Genomic DNA, 20,196 nt, shown 5'->3' with positions numbered 1-20,196 from the left:
GACGCAGATTGGTGGAAAGAGCAAAACATATGTGTCCATTCCTTGCCCTTTGATACTTTTGGCCGGCCAGAAGCGACGTGCTGCACGACATGCATCCTTGTCTCCTGATGTGGCCACCCTCCTTCGGCTCTCGGCCCCCTGGGCGGCTAGTGGTTGCTCATCAGTCGGCGCCGAGGGCTCGGCTAGCATCTCCTTCCTTCTAGCCGCTTGGGCTTCTTCCACGTTGATGTACTCGTTGGCTTTCTTGAGCATGTGGGTGTAGTCCCGAGGAGGCTTCCTGATGAGCGATCGGAAGAAGTCCCCCTCGACGAGCCCCTGTGTGAAGGCATTCATCATAGTCTCAGATGAGACCGAAGAGCTATCTGATTGAAACTCTGAATGTAGGCTCTGAGCATCTCCTTGGATCCTTGCTTCAAGGAGAAAAGGTTGACACTTATCTTTTGGTAGCACTGACTGCTGACAAAGTGGTGTAGGAAAGTCGTTCAGAAGTCATTGAAACTACATATTGAGTCGTCCGGCAGCTTTCTGAACAAGCGTTGAGCCGATCCGGAGAGTGTGGAAAGGAAGAATCTGCATTTTACTCCATCTGTGTACTGGTGGAGTGTGACTTCATTATCGAACCTATCTAAATGATCATCTGGATCGGTCGACCCATTGTAGGGCTCGATCGCCGGCGGGGTGTAGTGCTTAGGGAGAGGATCTCGCAATATGTCTTCGGAGAACTGGCGGTTGATCCGCTCAGGAGATGTGTTGCCCCGAGGCGCCTTGCCCTTCCTTGCGTCTCGAACGTGCGCTTCGTCCGAAGAAGATCCTTGCTCTTGGTTGGCTTGGGCTATCTCCGAGGGTGTTTGGAACAATGCCTGATGGAAAGGTATGGGCGCGGGTGGCTCCTCTCCATGCGTGCTTGTTGGCACTCAGTTCTGCCCCGAGATAGAAAGTTGCTCCGGGCAGTCCTCCTGCACTACTCGGCCTCTTGCTGCGGACGTTGCTTGCTATGCTTGTCGATTGGCTAACGCCTTCTGTTGTTGCTGCTCGACTATTTTCTGTGCTCAGTCCTGCATAAGCAGGTCGAGCTCTTCTTGGGTGAGCGTCACTGTATGAAGTCGTCCAGCGTCTTCCATCCTCTCAACTAGAATGCAAGTTGTATTCCCACAGATGATTCCACTACCCAAATTAAACTCAACAATTTGTAATGCTTGTTAACAGGGAAAACAAACTAAGTCAACCCACAAACCGACCAATCAGACTCAAACTAATACAATCCTAGATAGTAATCCAAATGGAAAATCCATAGATCTAAAGTATTATAGAAGTGCCATAGTCATCCTTTTATACCTAACTGTAAGTCGACCTGATATTTTATTTGCAGTTAGTATGTGTGCTAGATACCAAATTCATGCAAAAGAATCTCACCTAACAAATGTAAAAAAGAATTTTTAGATATTTGAAAGACACAACCAATGTAGGAATTTGGTATCCCAGAATATCTAATTTTGAATTAATAGGTTACTCTGACTTAGATTATGCCGGCTGTAAACTAGATCGTAAAAGTACAAGTGGTGGATGCCAATTACTTAGACCATCACTTGTCAGCTGGTTTAGTAGAAAATAATACTGTGTTGCTTTATCTACTATTGAAGCCTAGTACATAACAATGAGTGAGTGTGTAGCACAACTGTTATGTATAATACATACATTAAAATATTTTAACTTAGAATATAAAAATGTAAAAATACATATACATAACATCAGCTCAATCAACTTAACTAAAAATCCAATGCATCATTCAAAAACCAAACACATTGAAATCAAACATCATTTTATTAGAGATCATGTCACCAGAGGAGACATTGAACTCAACTATGTTGAGTCCAAGTTAAATCTGGCTGACATCTTCACCAAACTACTACCAAAATCTGAGTTCAGTAATCTACGAAGAAAACTGGGAATGTGCGCAATAGACTAGGACTCTTACTATCAAATATTTTTTAAAATAATTTACAACTTATAGGAAAATTATTTACTTATGTTTTCCAAAATTTTCCCTTTCTAGTGTTGCAAAATTATTTTAGCCTTATACTAGATCAAATCAATCGAGAGCATGGTCCTATAGATCTAGGACTTGAGCATCTCACAAACACACTAGGCTTACCTTGATTGTGTATTCCTAAACGTAGAATGGCATGAGATGCATAGGTAGATTACCTGGACTTAAGATGCTTATATCAGTGCACCAACACAAGTCTGGGCATAAAATACCAAATATTATAGTAATCAGGTTAAGTAACCTATTTTTTTAGTCAAACACTAACTGAATGTACTTACTTAACTTGACTAACCAAATGAACACTATTATCTTTTGATAGTTAGTTAGTAACTAACGGTTAGACATTTAAGGACGATTTTCTAGATGGATATTATTTTAAATACATACCAAGTCCAGGGGAGGTAATTTGAAACCAACTTTTAAAACCTTCTTTTATCCATTGTAAAAAGATTTTTTATGAAACACTTTTTGAAAAATTAATAGTTAAAGTGTTTTGAAAGTTGTTTTGCGAAAATATTTCAAAAATATTTCTAAGCATTTTGAAAATATTTCTAAGTTAAAATTTCTCAATATTTCAAAAATACTTCTAAACTAAAGCATTTTTGAAAATAGCTTTCAAATTATTATTAAAATACTTAAAACTCATTATTACTTACCTAAACTTTTGAGAAATTATGCTATGCCTTTACAATAAGTTTTTCAGAAATAATTTATAACTCTTGAAAATTTTATTTTGTAAAATCCAGCTTTATAAAATTTAGCCTTGAAAATATCTTAGAAGCTACTTTAAAAAATTTAGCTTTATAAAATTATTTTGCAAATGAAATTGGTTACACTTACTCCTCCTTCCAATAAACCTAAAAATTTTATAATTATTTTGTTACTTTTCATACTTACTTCACAAGATTTATTACATGTTTCACAATTTGATTTATTTATTTGCACATTATTTTGTTGAATGCCAAAGGGGGAGTGTTAGGGGTTTAAGTTGGGAAATCAAAGAAAATCAAAAAACTTAACCCTAAAAATGATCAAGAGAACAAAACTTAACTATCTAATCTCTCTTAAAATCATATGTTTTGCATATTTTTTCTCTAACTTTAACCTAAGTTGTCATTGTATCAAAAAGGGAGAGATTGTTGGTGTAATTTACACTAACGGTCCAACTCAGGTTTTGATAAAAGATAAAGTGAGTTAAGTTACGTGTCATCGTAATTTAATGCATTACCGAGTGCGCAGGTTTCGGGATGTTCGATTCCCGATTGGCAGTCGGGATGTTCGATTCCTAATTAGTGAAGCCCGGATATGTGATTTCGGCAAGTCAGGATATGCGATTCCCGATTGAAGAAGACCGGATGTGCGATTCCGGCAAGTCGGGATGTGCGATTTTCGATGGGTGAAGACTAGATGTTCGATTCCGGCAAGTTGAGATGTGCGATTCTCAATGGTTGAAGACTAGATGGGCAATTTCAGTAGGTCGAGATGTTCGATTCCCGAAATCTGAATGTGTGATTCCGGAAGTAACTCTACACCTGGTAAGTAGAGGTAAGTCACTGGAGGAGAGTGACCAAGTGAGGATGCGTCCTCATTCAAAAGGACAGTAGCATTGGTCTGATTTAGGTCTGTTCCAGAAACCTAAATCGAGACTTTGACTAGATCCTGATTTCAGGGAGACAAGATCTAATTACTACTCTTTATTATTACTATACTAATATTTGTCTTGCAGGTTTATTGGACTAACACGTTTTGCAGGGCAAGAAAAGTACAAAAGACCTCGGCTACTGTTCACCCGAGGCGCCTTCCAAGTGATGGAAGGCTCCTTGGTACTGTTCATAGAAGGCATCTTCAGTGTATGGAAGGTGCCTTCCATAGGATAAAGTTTGGCCTTCTCGGTGATAAGCTTCAGCAAGTTTCAGAATTAGATTTGCCCTATTGGAGGTGCCTTTAAGGCCTTGGAAGGCGCCTTCCACGCTCAATAAAAGATGTGATCACCCACACTTTAAAAAATAACTTTGATACTAGCTACTGCGCCGATTGAGCTTCTATTTGTTCCGGCTTTCTATGGCTGCTCCAGAAAGTCTGACTGCCACCAAGCTACGCTTCCAAGACATTCGATCATCTCCAACAGACCGACTGTAACACACTGAGTACTCCAACTTGTTGGTAACCTTTTATTAAGTGTTGCATTTCTAATTATTATTGTTTTAAAAGGAAAGTGTAGGTTGTTATACTGTCTCTATTTTTGTACTCGATCACCTCTTCCGGTGGTTCTGAAAGAGACATTTAGTGGATTACCCATTGATAAGTCCGTGGGGTCTGGGTCTTAGAGTAGGAGTTGTCATAGACTCCGAACTAAGTAAACCGCCTGTGTTTTTCTAGTATTTTCTATTTTCGATTGTTTTACTTATTCTCCGCTGCGTATACTTTGTTTTTAAAATGAAAAAGAACTAGTTTTCAAAAATCACATGATTCACCCCCCCCCCCCCCCCCCCCCTCTCACGTGCGATTCAATCCAACATAGAGACCCTAACCTAAATCAAACTCAATATCAATCAATTGAATTTGTTAGGACTAGCACTAATTAAGGGGGAGTTAGTGAAAATTTAAACCAAATAGAAGAACAAAAAGATGAGCAAAAATAACTACAAGAAAATCAACCAGAATAAATTGATTTAAGAATAACAAGCGTTAGTTCAGACCATCCAATTGACCAAATACTAGGTGACCTAGACTAAAGGGTTCAAATTGATCAGTCTTTAGAAAATTAAGTCAAATTACATTGATTTCTAAATTGAATCCAAAATAATAGAAGAATCTCTACTTGATCTAGATTAGATTATAGCCATGTAAGAAAAATTGACTCAATTTGAAAGAAATGAGGTATGAGATTTAGTATTTTTGTCCAAAAATAAAAAATTTATAGAAATAAAATGGGGTTTTAGAAATAAACTAAACGAAAAAAGGAAAATTGTTAGAAATAAAGCTAGATTAGTAGCTAAGGGATTCAGTCAAATAGAAGGACTTGACTGTTGGGACCAAATATGTAGCTAGAGGGGGGGGATATCTTGTCGCGCTCCTCGTGCTCTTCGTTGCTTGTTTCTTCAATGATATGCAGCGGAAATACAAGAAACAAAACATACAACGCTAACACAAAGGATTTACTTGGTATCCACCTCAAGATGAGGTGACTAATCCAAGGATCCACACACACGAGCACTCTCCACTATGAAAACACTCCTTTACGGTAACTACCGAAGGCGGAGAAGCCTTTACAAACTCACACAACAAACAAGAAGAGAAGAAGAAGCAAATACAAGTAAATCTTACAAGATTGTGTACAATAAACCCTAGCTAGCTTCTTCCTCTTGCATGGGATGCCTCTTGACCTTGGAAACGTTGCTCCAAGAAGCTTCAAGAACTGGTGGTGAGCTCTGGAGAAGAACCCTCGAAGATCGCTGTGTAGATCGAGAGTGAACAGTGCGAGCAATGGCGAAGGAATCGCACGCCAACGGCTTTATCCAGCGCCAACGGTCGGATCCCGATCGATTGGATTGCTCCCAATCGATCGGGAAGGCTTTGGATCGATCGGACGATCGATCCAGAGTGCCTCTGTGCTCTCGAAAATTGCCTAGATCGATCAGCCAATCGATCCAGGGCTTATCATGTGAAATCACACCTCCCAATCGATCGCTCGATCGATTGGAGGCTCCCAATCGATCGGCTGATCGATTGGGAGGCTTTCTGTTCGCGCGACACTTCTCCCCAATCGATCCACTGATCGATTGGGAGGAGGCTTGTCGCGAGGACTCGCCCAATCGATCGGCTGATCGATTAGGCATGAGCCAATCGATTGACTGATCGATCCAGCTCATGATTTCGCCTAAAATCAAGTCCAAAGCCCCCTAAACCAACATTCGATCATCCATGACTTGTTGGTCCATCATGCCTAGCATCCGGTCACCCTTGACCTTCTAAGACTCCCTTACCAAGTGTTTGGTCAATCCCTTTGACCCACTTGGACTTTTCTCCCCGTGCCAAGTGTCCGGTCATCCTTGACCCACTTGGACTCATCCCCACCAGGTGTCCGATCAACCTTGATCCACTTGGATTTCTCGTGCCAAGTATCTGGTCAATCCCTTTGACCTACTTGGACTTCCCAACACCAGATGTCTGATCAAACTTAATTCATCTGGATTTCCTGTGCCTGGCTTCACTCACCAGGACTTTCACCTAGCTTCACTCACTAGGATTTTCCTTCTGCCTATCTTCACTCACTAGGACTTCTCATTTGCCTCGCTTCACTCACCAGGACTTTCCATACTGCCTAGCTTCACTCACTAGGTCTTTCACCTGGCTTCACTCACCGGGATTTTCCTTCTACCTAGCTTCACTCACTAGGTCTTTCCTTCTTCCTGGCTTCACTCACCGGGACTTTCACCTAGTTTCACTCACTAGGATTTTCCTTCTGCCTAACCTCCCAGTTAGGACTTTCACCTGGCTTCACTCACCAGGATTTTCCAATCAAGTATCCAGTCAACATTGACCTACTTGACTCTCCTTCATAATCTCACCACATGAACAATTGCACCTGCAATCTCCATGTCTTGTCTTCATGTATTGTCAAACATTGAAACCCAAACATCAAGACTCGAGCTTGACCCAATTCAAGCTCAGTCAACCAGGTCAACCTTGACCTAGGGAATATTGCACCAACATTGACTATGATGAAAACTATGCCCCAGTAGTTAGACTTGAATCCATTAGAATGTTATTAAGTTATACAGCTCATAAATGATTCAAACTTTACCAAATGGATGTTAAATTCACTTTCTTGAATGGACTAATCAAGGAAAAAGACCATGTAGGTCAACCACCTGGATTTAAAAATTTATATCATCCTAACCATGGATTTAAAAATTTAGAAAGAATTGTATGGTCTAAAATAAGTACCTAGAGTCTAGTATGAAAGATTATCTACTTATCTAATTTCTAAAGGAATCAACCAAGGCTAAGTTGACTCAACCCTCTTTGTAAAAACCCTTGAGCAAGATATTTTTATTGCCCAAGTGTACGTAGACGATATAATTTTTGGATCAACAACTCAGAATTTTTGCAAAAATTTATAATCTTAATGGAACAAGAATTTAAAATGAGCCTAACTAGTATGTAAATTAACATTCTTCTTAGGTTTACAAATTAAATAAACAAATGAGGGAAATTATGTTTATCAACAAAAATATATAAAAGAGTTTCTTAAAAATTTAGAATAGAAAATATTAAGGAAATAAAAATACCAATAATAACTAATATAACTTTAAATAGTGATCCAAATGGAAAAGTAATAGATCTAAAATATTACAGAAGTGTCATAGGTAGTTTGTTATACCTAACTACATGCTGACATGATATACTATTTGTAGTTAGTATGTATGCTAGATATCAAACCTGTGCTAAAGAATCTCACCTAACTAATGTCAAAAGGATTTTTAGATATCTAAAAGGTACACCCAATGCAGGAATGTGGTACCCTAGAATAATAAATTTTGAACCTATAGGATTTTCTGACTTAGATTATGTCAGCTATAAATTAGATAGAAAAAGTATAAGTGGCAAATATCAACTACTTTGACCATCACTTGTCAGCTGTTTGAGTAAAAAATAAAATTATATTGCTTTATCTACTACTGAATCAAAATATATTGTAATGGGTGAGTGTATAACATAATTATTATGAATGACACACACATTAAAAGACTTTAACTTAGAATATAAAAATCTTTATTAATAATATAAGTTCAATTAACTTAATAAAAAAATTTAGTGCATCATTTAAGAATAAATATATTGAAATTAAATATCACTTTGTAAGAGACCATGTCGTCAGATGAGATATTGAACTTAACTATGCTGAATCAAAGTCAAATTTAGCTGACATCTTTACTAAATCTTTACCAGAATCTGAATTTAGAAATCTACGAAGATAGTTAGAAATATGCACTATAGACTATGACTTGTTCTCTCTTTTATCAATATCAATTTAATAAAAACCATTTTTTAAAAAAAAATATTTTACAAAACTTTTTATTAAGTTATGTTTCTAAATTTAAAATTTTATGGGCTTAGCCTAGGTTTTACCCCTAGAAAGTATAAACATATAGTTTTAAGCAGTCAACATCTCACAAGCATATTAGGTCTACCTTGTGTATTAAAAACACTTAGAATGGTGTGAGATGCATAGGGTTGTGTCTGGACTTCAGATACTTATATTAATATATCAATATAAGTCTAAGCTAAAAATACCACAGTATATTGATTAAGTTAAAGTAATCCTGACATTTACCAAGGATGAATCATAGATGATTATTTTTATAGAAATATTAGATTAGGGGGAGGATCTGTTTTGAAAATTATTTTAAAAAAAATCTTTGATATATTTTGAAAAATTACTTTAAAAATATTTTGAAAAATCTATTAAAAATTACTTTGAAAAACATTTTGAAAAATCTACTAAAATTACTTTAAAAAATATTTTAAAAAATGTCTTGAAAAATCTGTTGAAAAAATTACTTAGAAAAATATTTTGAAAAATGTCTTGCAAAATCTGTTGTAAAATTTCTTTAAAAATACTTGGAAATTTTTTATTTGGAAAATCTTTTGAATTTTTCTTGAAAACTACTTTAAAAAATCTTTTAAAAACTACTTTAAATTTTTTATAAAAGATTTTAAAATGCCATGGAAATCTTTTAAAATTCTCACTTAAATATATATGAAACCAAACTTGTGTTCAGTTTTTTTTAGGTTTGTGGTTATTATCTATTATACATGTTTTGATGAATGCCAAATGGAGAGGTAAATGATTTAAAATAGAAAAATAGATAGCAAAATATGTTAAATGATAACTCAACCAAAATAAAAATAACAATGTTAAGAGAATCAACATAATGTCAATTATTTTCTCATTTTATGCTCTTACTTTTTTCATATTTTTCTAACTTTAATCTAATTTGTCATTACATCAAAAAGAGGAAGATTGTTGGTGTAGTTAGCACTAATAATTAAACTCAAATTTTGATGTATGACAAATGGTTAAAGTTAGATGTTGTGTTTTCTAATCTATTTACCAAGTGTATAGGACTGAAAGATTTGATAAAACATGACACTAGACTGAAGTATAGTTAAGTTGATAACTAGCATAAGAAGATCAGATAGGTTGATATCTAACAGGAAGTCCATGGGCATCTGATGGGAAAATCTAGTGGGTCAAAAGTCAAGTAAGTCGGCAAATGGTAAGTAAGGTAAACATTGGAGGGGAGTGACCAAGTGAGGATGCGTTTCCGGTTGAGGGAATAGTAAGCGTTGATCCGACCTAGGATTTTAGTGAAATCCAAAGTTAGGATCAGACATTCCCGAGATTTTCAAAATATTTTTTTTTTCATATTATGCTTGTTGTGCTAACTTTGTGGTGTAGGAAAGTGAAAGCTGTAAAATGGGGTTCCATGCGCCTGGAGGCCCGAGCACCCTGAATTGGTCCAGGCGCCTGGATTAGCCCGAACCCAACTACTTATATAGATAAGTTGGCGCACTCTGATTGGCCGGTGTATGTCAGCGTCCAATAGTCCAAGGGTGGTCCAAGCGCCCAAGAGTGGATAGAAGCTATTAGATAGAGCTTTATCGAGGTACAACCACATCAGTAATCCAGGCACCCGGGAATAGTCTAGGCGTTCGGAGGTGGATAATCCAACGATGAAATAGGATCAAATAGACCTCAATCTAGGTGCTCAGGAGTGGTCCAAGTACCCAAAAATGCCTATAAAAGGAGCTTCAAACAGTAGTCTCAAATATTAGTTTCTACATCTCTTTTATGCTTATTCTCAATTATTCAGCTACTCTAACCTCGTGCTGCTACTGTACTACTACTAGGCTACATCCAACCACCGTCGGTATACCGACATCAATAACCGAGCTAACAATTCCCTCATCCTTGTGTTGGTAACGTTTATTTTTCAGTTATTTACATTACTGCATGAAAGTGTAGGTTGTTATACTTCCTTATTCTTATTCTATGTACTCGATTCCTTGTTAGTGGATTACACATAAGAAAGGTCCAAAGGACCTAGGTCTTGAGGTAGGATTCGTTGAAAGTTCTGAACTAAGTAAAACCAAATGTATGTTGTTTTCTTTCTTATTTTCTATTTTCTTCTGCTGCGCACTTACATTTGTTTTTTAAACTTCAAAAAAGACAAGTTCTAAAAATCACGTGATTCAACCCCCCCCTTCATGCGCCTACAATCCTACACCAATGTCCCAGGGTGCCTCCATAAATGCTGATCTAATTCAATATATGCAGTCTTTATCCATTTGGGGCACCTCCATTCGGCTGAGGGCGCCTCCGGTACATCTAATTACTGAAAGTTAATTCATCATCAAATTTATCTTCTTTGGGGTGCCTCCATCCATCCAGAGTTTCTCCAACCATATGAGGTGCCTCGAGCGATGTTCATCTGAACTTCATTTTTTTTTTGCTCTAAGATCTTGCTAAATAACAAAAATAACTGTAAAATAAAGTTAGCACACGTATTAAAATTATGAATTAGATCCTATCTAATACGACTAGGATCTAGTTTTGGTTTCGACTTAGATTTCTAAAATATATCTAAGTTGGACTAATGCCTACAGTCCCACTCGACTTGTTCCTCACTAGATCTCTCTTCGCTAGTTGGTTACCTAACTTACTATTTGCATAATCATTTGAGTTAATGTCTAACTCACTGTAACGACCACCCTTCTTACTACTACTACACTCTAAGGATGACCGCTACTTGACTACTAACTCTACTTAACCGGTATGATAAAAAATCACATAGAAACTCTACCGAAAAATTTCGACAGAATCTCCCCTGTACCGGTGACCCCAAACTGGGATACATAACATGTATACTCAGCCACAGGCGGCTGGAACATATAATTTCACAACCACGCAGTATAATAGCACAATAAAAATATGAAACTACTCTAGCAATGGCAAACAACCATATCACTCCAACAATAGGAGGTATCAAACTACAATGCGGAAATAAACTCAATTACAATCTCAACTTCATAATAACATAAACTAAAACTCTAAACAGGTAGGTCCTGAAAATTCACTAGCGAACTCTGGATCTCTCCATAGTCCTGGCATCACACACACTGTCACAGCATCTCCTTGTCGTCTTCCTTCTTATACTTTTCCTTTTCCTTTATCTGCAGTAGGAGGAAAATAGTATCTATAAGCTAAAAGCTTAGTGAGCGCTATCCTACTCACAAAATCTCGATATGCATGTATATAAATAAAAACATGCTAAAACTGAATGCTAACATGTAAAGTTACTCATGCTCATAAATAGCAAAGGAACTAACTGAAAAGCTAACATGTAAAGCTACTCATGCTCATAAACCAATAAAGAAATCATGCTAACTGAAATACTAAACATGTATAGCTAATCATGGAACTATCATGTGTATCAATAAGAAACTGAACTGATACATAAGCTGAACTAATTAATGCTAAACTGAGTCTAACTTGTATTCACATAACTAATTTGTGAAGTTTTGAAAACTATTTACATAATAGATCAAAATAGTAATCATGCTGCTGATGGGCCCAGCAACTTGCTGTGCGCGCATCCCTAACTAAACCCGGGATTGCAAGTTCCGAGTCTAGTAGGGTTTACTAGGTTATCTAAACCTAGGGACGACTGTGGGAGCCCAACCCAATGGATATCTAATCCAGTACAGTGCCACTGCTGAAAATAAAATACTGATTTCATAGCTAATTTTCTTACCTTGCTTTAACTAGGTTATCTGAACCTAGAACTAGGTTATCTAAACCTAGAGGCGACTGTGGGAGCCCACCCATTGGATCGTAGTCCCATATAAGCTGAAGCAAGACTAAATAAGTTATTTTAAATGCTTCTACTGCATTTACTGAGCTATTAAAATGCCTACTGTAGCATTATATTGAGCTAAGCATTTTATCAAGCACTTGGTGTGCACTAGAACACACCCTACGTACTAAAAATCTGTATACAAAGCTATACAAAGCTTAACATAAACAAATCTGCATATGAAATGCTTAATAAAAGGTGCTCTAAGATTGAAGTTCTGCATATTGAGGTAACAAGGAAACTCAAATCTGTATGCTTAAATGAATGGTAGCAAAGAAGCATATCTAAACCACATGCTAGAGTAAAGAACCTCAAATCTGTATACTTCAATGAAAGTAGCATATCTAAACCTCAAACCAAGATTTTTGCAAGGCTACACAACCAAATTAAGCTTACTGGGCACACAATCCTGCGCTATACTACTAAATTCTGCATACTATGTTACTAAATCTTGAAATTGTTTTTTTTTTTCTTTTGTAAATCATGTCCAAGAACATCCTGGCCCCAAAGCTATGCATACCAGATCATCACCTACTGCTTCACGTGTACAAGCAATTAGAACATAAACCAAGCATGAACTTAATAACTGATTGCTCTGTCTAAATAAATTTCTAGCCATGGGGAGAAATCTCTACCCTTAAACATTTATCACCATATCTGTTCTTGATCATACTCCTCTAGATGTACCCTACGTTAAACCAAGCTTAATTGAAACTTCCTATTCCTGGTCATGATAAAAATTCCTGTATAACTTTAGTAACCACAACAAATTACCAGCATTACCAAACAAAGGACATTCCATTGCACACATAATTATTATGGGCAACTAGACATCTGGTAAGAGGAAACACAACTACATCAATTCTATTCAACATTTTCCATGAACAACAGAAGAATGAGGCATCTTTTATCACAGCTTAAAACCCATCGTTCTGTTCAAACCCTCAGGAAACCCCGTCCAGGAAACTTGCCACCTTAATTCTCTTCTTTGAGGTGCACGGCAGCCACATCAATTCAACCAGAAATAACTAAACTACATGCTCAAAGTTTATTTAAAACCTCCTCTCATCTCCCTGATGAATTCCACAGCAGAAACAAAAAGGAATTTCTACCGGAAACCCAAAATCTGAATTGTTTCTCATGCTCATTGCCTAGAACAGCAAAATCCGAAGCAAGCAACCACAAGCTAAACAAACAAACAAGCAAACCATCGAATTCAAGAGAACAAGATCCGAAAATAGAGGAAGCAAGGAAAACTCATGCAAAGCTTCGGGAACAAGGAGAAAATCAAGAATTAAACCTCGGAGCTATCCTACTGCAGGTGAGAAGCAACTCACCGCGTGTTCTTGGATTCAAACCGAGGAAAAGGGGTTCTAGGGTTCGGAGACGGTGAAGATCTCGGCGGCTTCTTGGTGTTTCCGAGCTCCCCTCGTCGAGGTGGTCATGCACGGGTGGAGACCGGCCGGAAAAACCCTTCGCCGGCACCGGAGATCGAGCCCTACCGCCTGTTTCTTCGTTTCCGCCGCGAGAGAAAAACGCCGTCGCGAGAGGAGGAGAGGAGAAGATTTTCTCACGGGGAAAACCTAAGTTCTCTTCTTATAACTTTAATATTCTGTTAACTAACTATTGCTTAAATACAACTTGATTCGGGTTTTATTAACAAACCCGCGGCTGGTCTGTTGGTGGGCTGCGTTCTGCTTAAAGCCCAACACGAGGGATCGAATCCCAGCTGCAACCATTTTATTTCCTATTATTTTACTGTTCCTAACTATTACTTAAATATATATCGCTCCATATATAATTAACAAAATGAGCGTAGCTCAGCTGGTTGTGCCGGTTTTGCTTGGGTCAGTCCGACCCGAGATTGTGGGTTCGAATCTCACCTTCAATGTTTTTTATCAAAATTTCTTTCTTTTTGTAACCCTATTAAACGACCTCCAAAAATTACATAAAAATACTCTAAAAATTCCTAAAAATCTCTAGAATATTTTAAAAGTATTTCCAAATATTTTTATGGACATTTGGAACTCGAAATAAGGAAAATTGGGTCGTTACACTCACTAGGTCTTTCTGTCAGATGTCTCATCTAAACTTTAGTTAATTGTTAGGTCCTACTAATCCAACTGTACTTCCTACCAAATATCTGGTCTTTTCTAACCTATTTGGGTTTCTTGTGAGTTATCTAGTTCTCTTGACCTAATTGGACTTCAGCCTAGTGTCTGATCTTTTAGACCCATCAATTCCTTCAATCTGCACACTTGGTAAACCTATTACATCATAAGAAGACTTAACTTTGAACCTTTGACAATATAAAAAACCTAGATTTGATTCTGGTACTCCCTGCACCAACACACCTCATACGAGTAGTGTACGGGTAAGAAATCTAGCATTAGGAATTTACACATTTGTTTTATCCAGCTGAGGCTAGGTCTTAAAGGCCTAATGAAAAGAAATTAGACTCAAGGACTGTTAGCTGCCATTTTGTAAGTTACTCTAAAATGTTGAGGGGCTTTAAGTTTTATATTCCATCCAGTAGGTTCTTTTTTAAGACGGGTAATGTCAAGTTTATTAAGGATAGTGAAAGCAATAAACTCCAGGATATATCTTTTGAGAAAACATTGGCAATCTTATTGAAGTCACTACTAGTGCAATGAATAGGAGTATGACATTCATACCCTACATCGTGAATATTGCACATCCATTGGGAGTAGTGAATCAAGATATTCTCGTATTATTTCTAATATAATTGGAGGAACCTTCCATTCATATTGAGATATTACCTCATATAGATGAGTAAGAACCTCAACAACAAGTGCCTTTAAGGCGATCCACATGGGAAAGGAGATCCATGGTCTCTTGTGATTATATTTATCTTTAAGAGCATGAGTTTAACATATGGTTGGAAGCAATTTTGTCTCTTCCCAAGAACTCAAATAATGTTCTAATCCTAAAAGGTAGATTAAGCTATGAATGAAGAGATGAAGTCCATGGTGGATAATGGCGTAAGAGAACTTATCGAATTGCCTGAAGGGGTGAAACCTGTTGGTTGTAAATATATATTTAAAACTAAGCGGGATTTATTAGACAATGTCGAAAAATATAAAGCTCACCTTGTTGCCAAATGATTTACTCAAAAGGAGGACATTAATTACAAGGAGACATTTTTGTTGATTTTGATGAAAAACTCCCTTAGGGTAATCATTGTACTTATAACTCATTATGACTTGGAGCTATACCAAATAGATGTTAAGACTATATTCCTTAATGGTGATATTGAGAAAATTATATACATGATGCAACGAAGAACTTTGATTCTAAGGATTCAAAGCATCTAGTATGTAAATTGAAAAAGTTCATTTATGGTTTAAAACATACATCCTATTAGTGGTATAAGAAATTTGATCATATGATTACCTCATTTGATTTTGAGGAGAATCCTGTTGATTAGTGTATATATGTCAAGTTTAGTGGGAGCAAGTTTATAATTCTTGTTCTGTATATGGATGATATTTTACTTGTAAGTAATAATAAAAATTTACTGCATGAAATCAAGTCATTTCTATCAGGAAAATTTGAAATGAAAGATCTTTGTAAAACATCCTTTGTATTAGGTATATAGATTTATAATGATCATTCAAGAGACATTCTTGGACTTTCATAAAAGGCTTATATTGAAAAGATGTTTATTCGGTATGACATGTAGAATTGTATACCTAGCAACACTCCGATGTCTAGAGGTGATAAGTTTAACTTGTAACAATATGAACTTAAAATTAAAGAAATGCAGAAACTCTCTTATGCATCGGCTGTAGGGAGTCTTATGTATGTATAAGTTTGTACGCCTCTTAATATTATATATATTATGGGGATGTTAGGTAGATAATCTTAGTAATCCTAGACTTGTGCATTGGAAACTCGTAAAGAGGGTTTTGTTATATCTTCAAATAATTAAGAAGTACATGATCACATATCGGAGATCCTGTCAACTAGAGGTGGTTGGATATTCAGACTCTAACTTTGCTAGATACTTGGACAACAGAAGGTTTATCTCAAGTTATGTCTTCATGTTAACTGGAGGTGCTATATCATGAAAAAACGTCAAACAAACTCTTATAATAACTTCCATATTGGAAGAAGAATGAATAGTCTGCTTTGAACCATCCAATCAAGGGATATAACTGTGAAACTTCACTATAGTGTTATGGATCGTTGATGACATTGATAGACCATTGAGAATCAACTATGATAATAAAACTATAGAACTATATTCTAAGAACAACCATAATTTGTCGAAGTCAATACACATTGATATCAAATTTCTGATAGTAAAAGAAAGAGTTCAGAGTGGTCAGGTGATGATAGAGCATATATAGACAGATTTCATGTTGATGGATTCGCTCGCCAAGTGATTAATATCCAAGGTGTTTTATCAGTATGCGATGAATATAAGGAGTTATTCTTTTGGATGAAGTACTCATTTAGTTAGAGTCTATATTTAGTATTTGATACACTATGTTTATGGGCACATGCACATTTTGATCTTTTGTATACATTAAGGTTTAAAGATATCGGTGTATTTTGGTTTGCCAACACTCTAAATGAAAATATCATGATTTGTTAATGTGGTATTACATAAGGTGCTTGTAAATATGATGTGAGACTCTAGTTTAAGTCATAAAGTTGTAATCATGGTTATTATCGTGGTTTGACATAAGATGTTCGTAAACATGATTTAGACCCTTATGGGTCATAAGGAGGATCAGTTGAAAATAATCATGCATTTCTCACATTACATATCCACATCTTGATATATGTCATTAATGATATTAATATTGTGATTATTGTGGGACTTGTTATGGTTATAGTAGTTATGACATTTTTAGTTATATATCAATGAAATTAATGAATCAGATTGATTACATGGGTATTTAGAGGGTGTTTGGCTGAGCTTATAAGCTCTCTAAAACAGTTTATAAGCTGTTTTGGAGCTTATAAACTCTTCAAATTTGTTTGGTAAAATTTTTTTTTCAAACAACTTATAAGCTGTCAAAATAAGCTGTTTTGGAGCTTATAAGCTGTTTTTAAAAAAGTATGGAAGACTCTACTTTTTTAAAAAAAAGATCTTATTTTAATAATTTGTTTCTCTAAAATATCCTTATATAATTTCATAAATCCTCATCTTATCCTCCATAAATTTTTATAAGCCTAATATATTTTTATCTCCGTCGACTTTTCTTCCAATGTTGTGTCATCTTCTCCGCCAATGCCTCTTTCTAATTTTCTCTCCCTCAGTGCAGAAATTCGCTCAAACCCCTCTATTAATAAAAAATCTCAAAACCCTCTATTAATAGTATTATATCATTTTTGATAATTTTATTAATAAAACGATCTTATAATACCAAACACATCAATATCTTTAAGTTGATTGATAAAGTTCACTCAAATACTTTAACAACTTATTTTTAAAATAAGACCTAACAACTTATAAACTTCTACAACAACTTATAAGTTGTACGAGTTTATAAACTGTTTTTAATAAGTTTAGCCAAACACCCTCTTAATCCATAAAATTTGTAGCATTATTGAGTTCAACTAAAGTATTGTGGGTAGGATACGATATTACATATAGTCCAAGTGAGAGATTGTTGGATTTAATCTGTATTAGATGGACTAACATATTAATTGTTAACATATAGATTTTGCCATTTAGGGCAAATTCGCTAAAATGATCTAATTTATATCTTGAATGCGGGTTTGTATATTATTGAATGTGACTCATAGTGTGAAACCCAATAACCCATAACTATTAGCATTGATAGGTAGCTAACGAGTTTTCCCCCCTCGGACTGAGATTGCGTAGCCGTCAACCTCTCACCTCTGGAAGATCACTCCCTGCGGCTAATTTGAGTTTTGATCTTCAAGTTCTTCCCGTGATGATAGGATGAAGCTGTGTCTAGATTGGTGCGGATTTCTGATTTATATTTTTATGCTTTCGCTTTTGTTCATTTCACATATTAGTTGTAGATCTCCAATAAGATCCTGTGTTGGATTGTTGAATCGTTTTCTTAATGATTCTATGTTGTTGCACGATCCTAGGAGTCCTAAAATTCCTATCAGTCCGAAGCATGCAAAGGAAGAAAAAAAAAAAGAGGTTAAAAACCTGAAGAATTCAACACAAGATTGACAATTTATGGCAAACCTATTGCCAGGCACTTTTGCAAGGTCAACTCCATGGAAATTTCTATAACATGTACCTCCGTATCGTTCCTAAGTAGTGTTCTGATATCTCGATCAGATCAACATCGTGCTAAATTTCAGGAGTAGAGGCCAAGCTCAAGCTCGCCGGTACCAATAAATTCAAATCCCACCAACAAAATCAATTCAATCTGTTTATACTGGCCCTATATGTTGTCTCATGGCACACATGCTTGCTCTTACTACCAAACAATAAAGTGGGCACACCTCCCTACTTGTCTAAACTCCCTCTTGCCCACCTTCGCTTCTCGTTCGCCCTACGTTAGTATGTCTCGTCTCATCCTCTTCATTCTTGCATTAAATCATAATTTCAATGAGCACAAATCATGTCTTTGTTTGACAACTTACTAGAAACATGGCTTCTGTTCCCAACCCAATGCACCCTGTCCGAAGGCTTTTCGAGCTTCTGGAGGAGCAACAGGAGCCATTTCTGCTCGATGTCTACCTGTTGGAGCATGGCTACTCCGACAGCAGAGCAATGGAAGGCACTGTCACATCCATTTGTTGGCCTGGAAGTAGTTCTTGCAGTTGCAGGAAGCTAAGAATATTTGGCATATATGGCTGGAGGAAGAACAGGGGTGGACTTCTCAGATGCCTGCTCAACAAATTTGCCTACACTAAGCTGATAAGAAAAGCCTGGAGATGGCCAATCAAAGACAACAAAAGGGCAGTTGAATTTCACAGGCTATCTACTTCCGGTGGCACTGAAGAGGAAGATCTGGACAAGGAGGTGCTTAGTCCTGTATCAGTTCTTGAGCTACAAGGTACTCTTTTACAAATTTTTCTTTCAACTTACCTCTTAATTCTTAACAAAATTTAATCTTTTTCACAATGTTGACATTCTATTGCCACAGCAGAGGAAGAGGTGTCGTCAAGTTCGAATTTTGACTCGCCAACTGAGAGAAGTGAATCTCCATGGGCTTGCATGGATCCACAAAAAACCAGGAGGAGGTGCTGCTTTGAGCCACACCACTTTGTGGACAGCAGAGGAAACTTAATTGAGGTGGGAATTCTGTCATGGGGCAATTTAGCGCATCTGATAGCTTCAGATTTAGCCAAATCCAGGAGAGAATGGACACAGTTCCAAGTTGAAGAAACAGAGGTCGGAGTTGAGATTGAGCAGATCATCTTTGAGGAGATCAGAGAAGAAATCCTATTTGATGTTCTAGATTCACTGTAATTAACCTGTAAATAAAATATCCACTCTAATTGTGGGATTAGCTGCTTAATTACAGCACATATCTATCATTTTCTGGATACAATCTCTGGTCTGAACATATATAACGCCAAAAGAAAAGACAAAATCCTTATTCCATCTCAGCTTTCTTTTTGCCTCTGTATAATGAATTCTACAATAGTCAATGGTGCATTAGTTTCATAGTATGTATGCCACAACATTGAAGTTTATTAATAAAGATATTGTTTACTGTATTCTGAGTTTAGTGATTGATTATATATATTAAGCCTAAAGCCTAGAGGTATAATTAATTATCTCACCCCAATAATGGTCGACGAATTATAAGACCTCAAAATGCAAAAACTGAATGACTGATGAACACTGGAGAATGATTTGCTGAATGTTAATAAGAATCTGATTGAAGATTGAATCTACAGGAACAAATTCCAAATAATTAGAGAGAGGAACACGTACACATTTTTCTTATATGCTGTTAATGAATGAATGGCGTCATGGCGGAGAGAGAGCAATTTGGAGATGCAACGATGGTCCACGGTTCCATCAAACCATGTGCCTACATTTATTAGATGAGATGGGGAGAGAAAATTAATGGAGTTATTCGGTTCAATTAGTTCGCTTGGCCATCGGAGCAAGCACAGTCCATATGGTTTAAGATTGGTTGCTACTTGAAGGCCCACAATATTTGGAGTTTGATACGGTGACGAAGACAAATCACCAAGCGACAGCAAGCAACGGTTCGGAAGGGAATAGTGGTCGAGATCGCAGGGAGG

General features: G+C 36.6%; 1 protein-coding gene across 3 annotated transcripts; it reads left to right on the top strand.

The window, feature by feature from the left end:
* The first annotated feature begins 18,405 nt into the window (after window positions 1-18,405).
* On the top strand, window positions 18,406-19,636 carry LOC122010093. Of its 3 annotated transcripts, XM_042566494.1 has the most exons (3): window positions 18,410-18,493; window positions 18,580-18,992; window positions 19,083-19,636. In XM_042566494.1, exons 2-3 carry the CDS (start codon window positions 18,584-18,586, stop codon window positions 19,406-19,408), a joined length of 735 nt encoding a protein of 244 aa, XP_042422428.1. In that variant the 5' UTR covers window positions 18,410-18,493; window positions 18,580-18,583; the 3' UTR covers window positions 19,409-19,636. The 3 variants fall into 3 exon arrangements, with proteins under 3 accessions (XP_042422437.1, XP_042422418.1, XP_042422428.1); XM_042566503.1 differs by having other exon boundaries at window positions 18,406-18,992; window positions 19,086-19,636; XM_042566484.1 differs by having other exon boundaries at window positions 18,406-18,992.
* Window positions 19,637-20,196: the final 560 nt, after the last annotated feature.

The sequence above is a fragment of the Zingiber officinale genome, chromosome 1A (genome assembly GCF_018446385.1).
Source record: "Zingiber officinale cultivar Zhangliang chromosome 1A, Zo_v1.1, whole genome shotgun sequence".
Lineage (NCBI taxonomy): Eukaryota > Viridiplantae > Streptophyta > Magnoliopsida > Zingiberales > Zingiberaceae > Zingiber > Zingiber officinale.
This window is presented reverse-complemented; position numbering and strand designations above follow the sequence as displayed.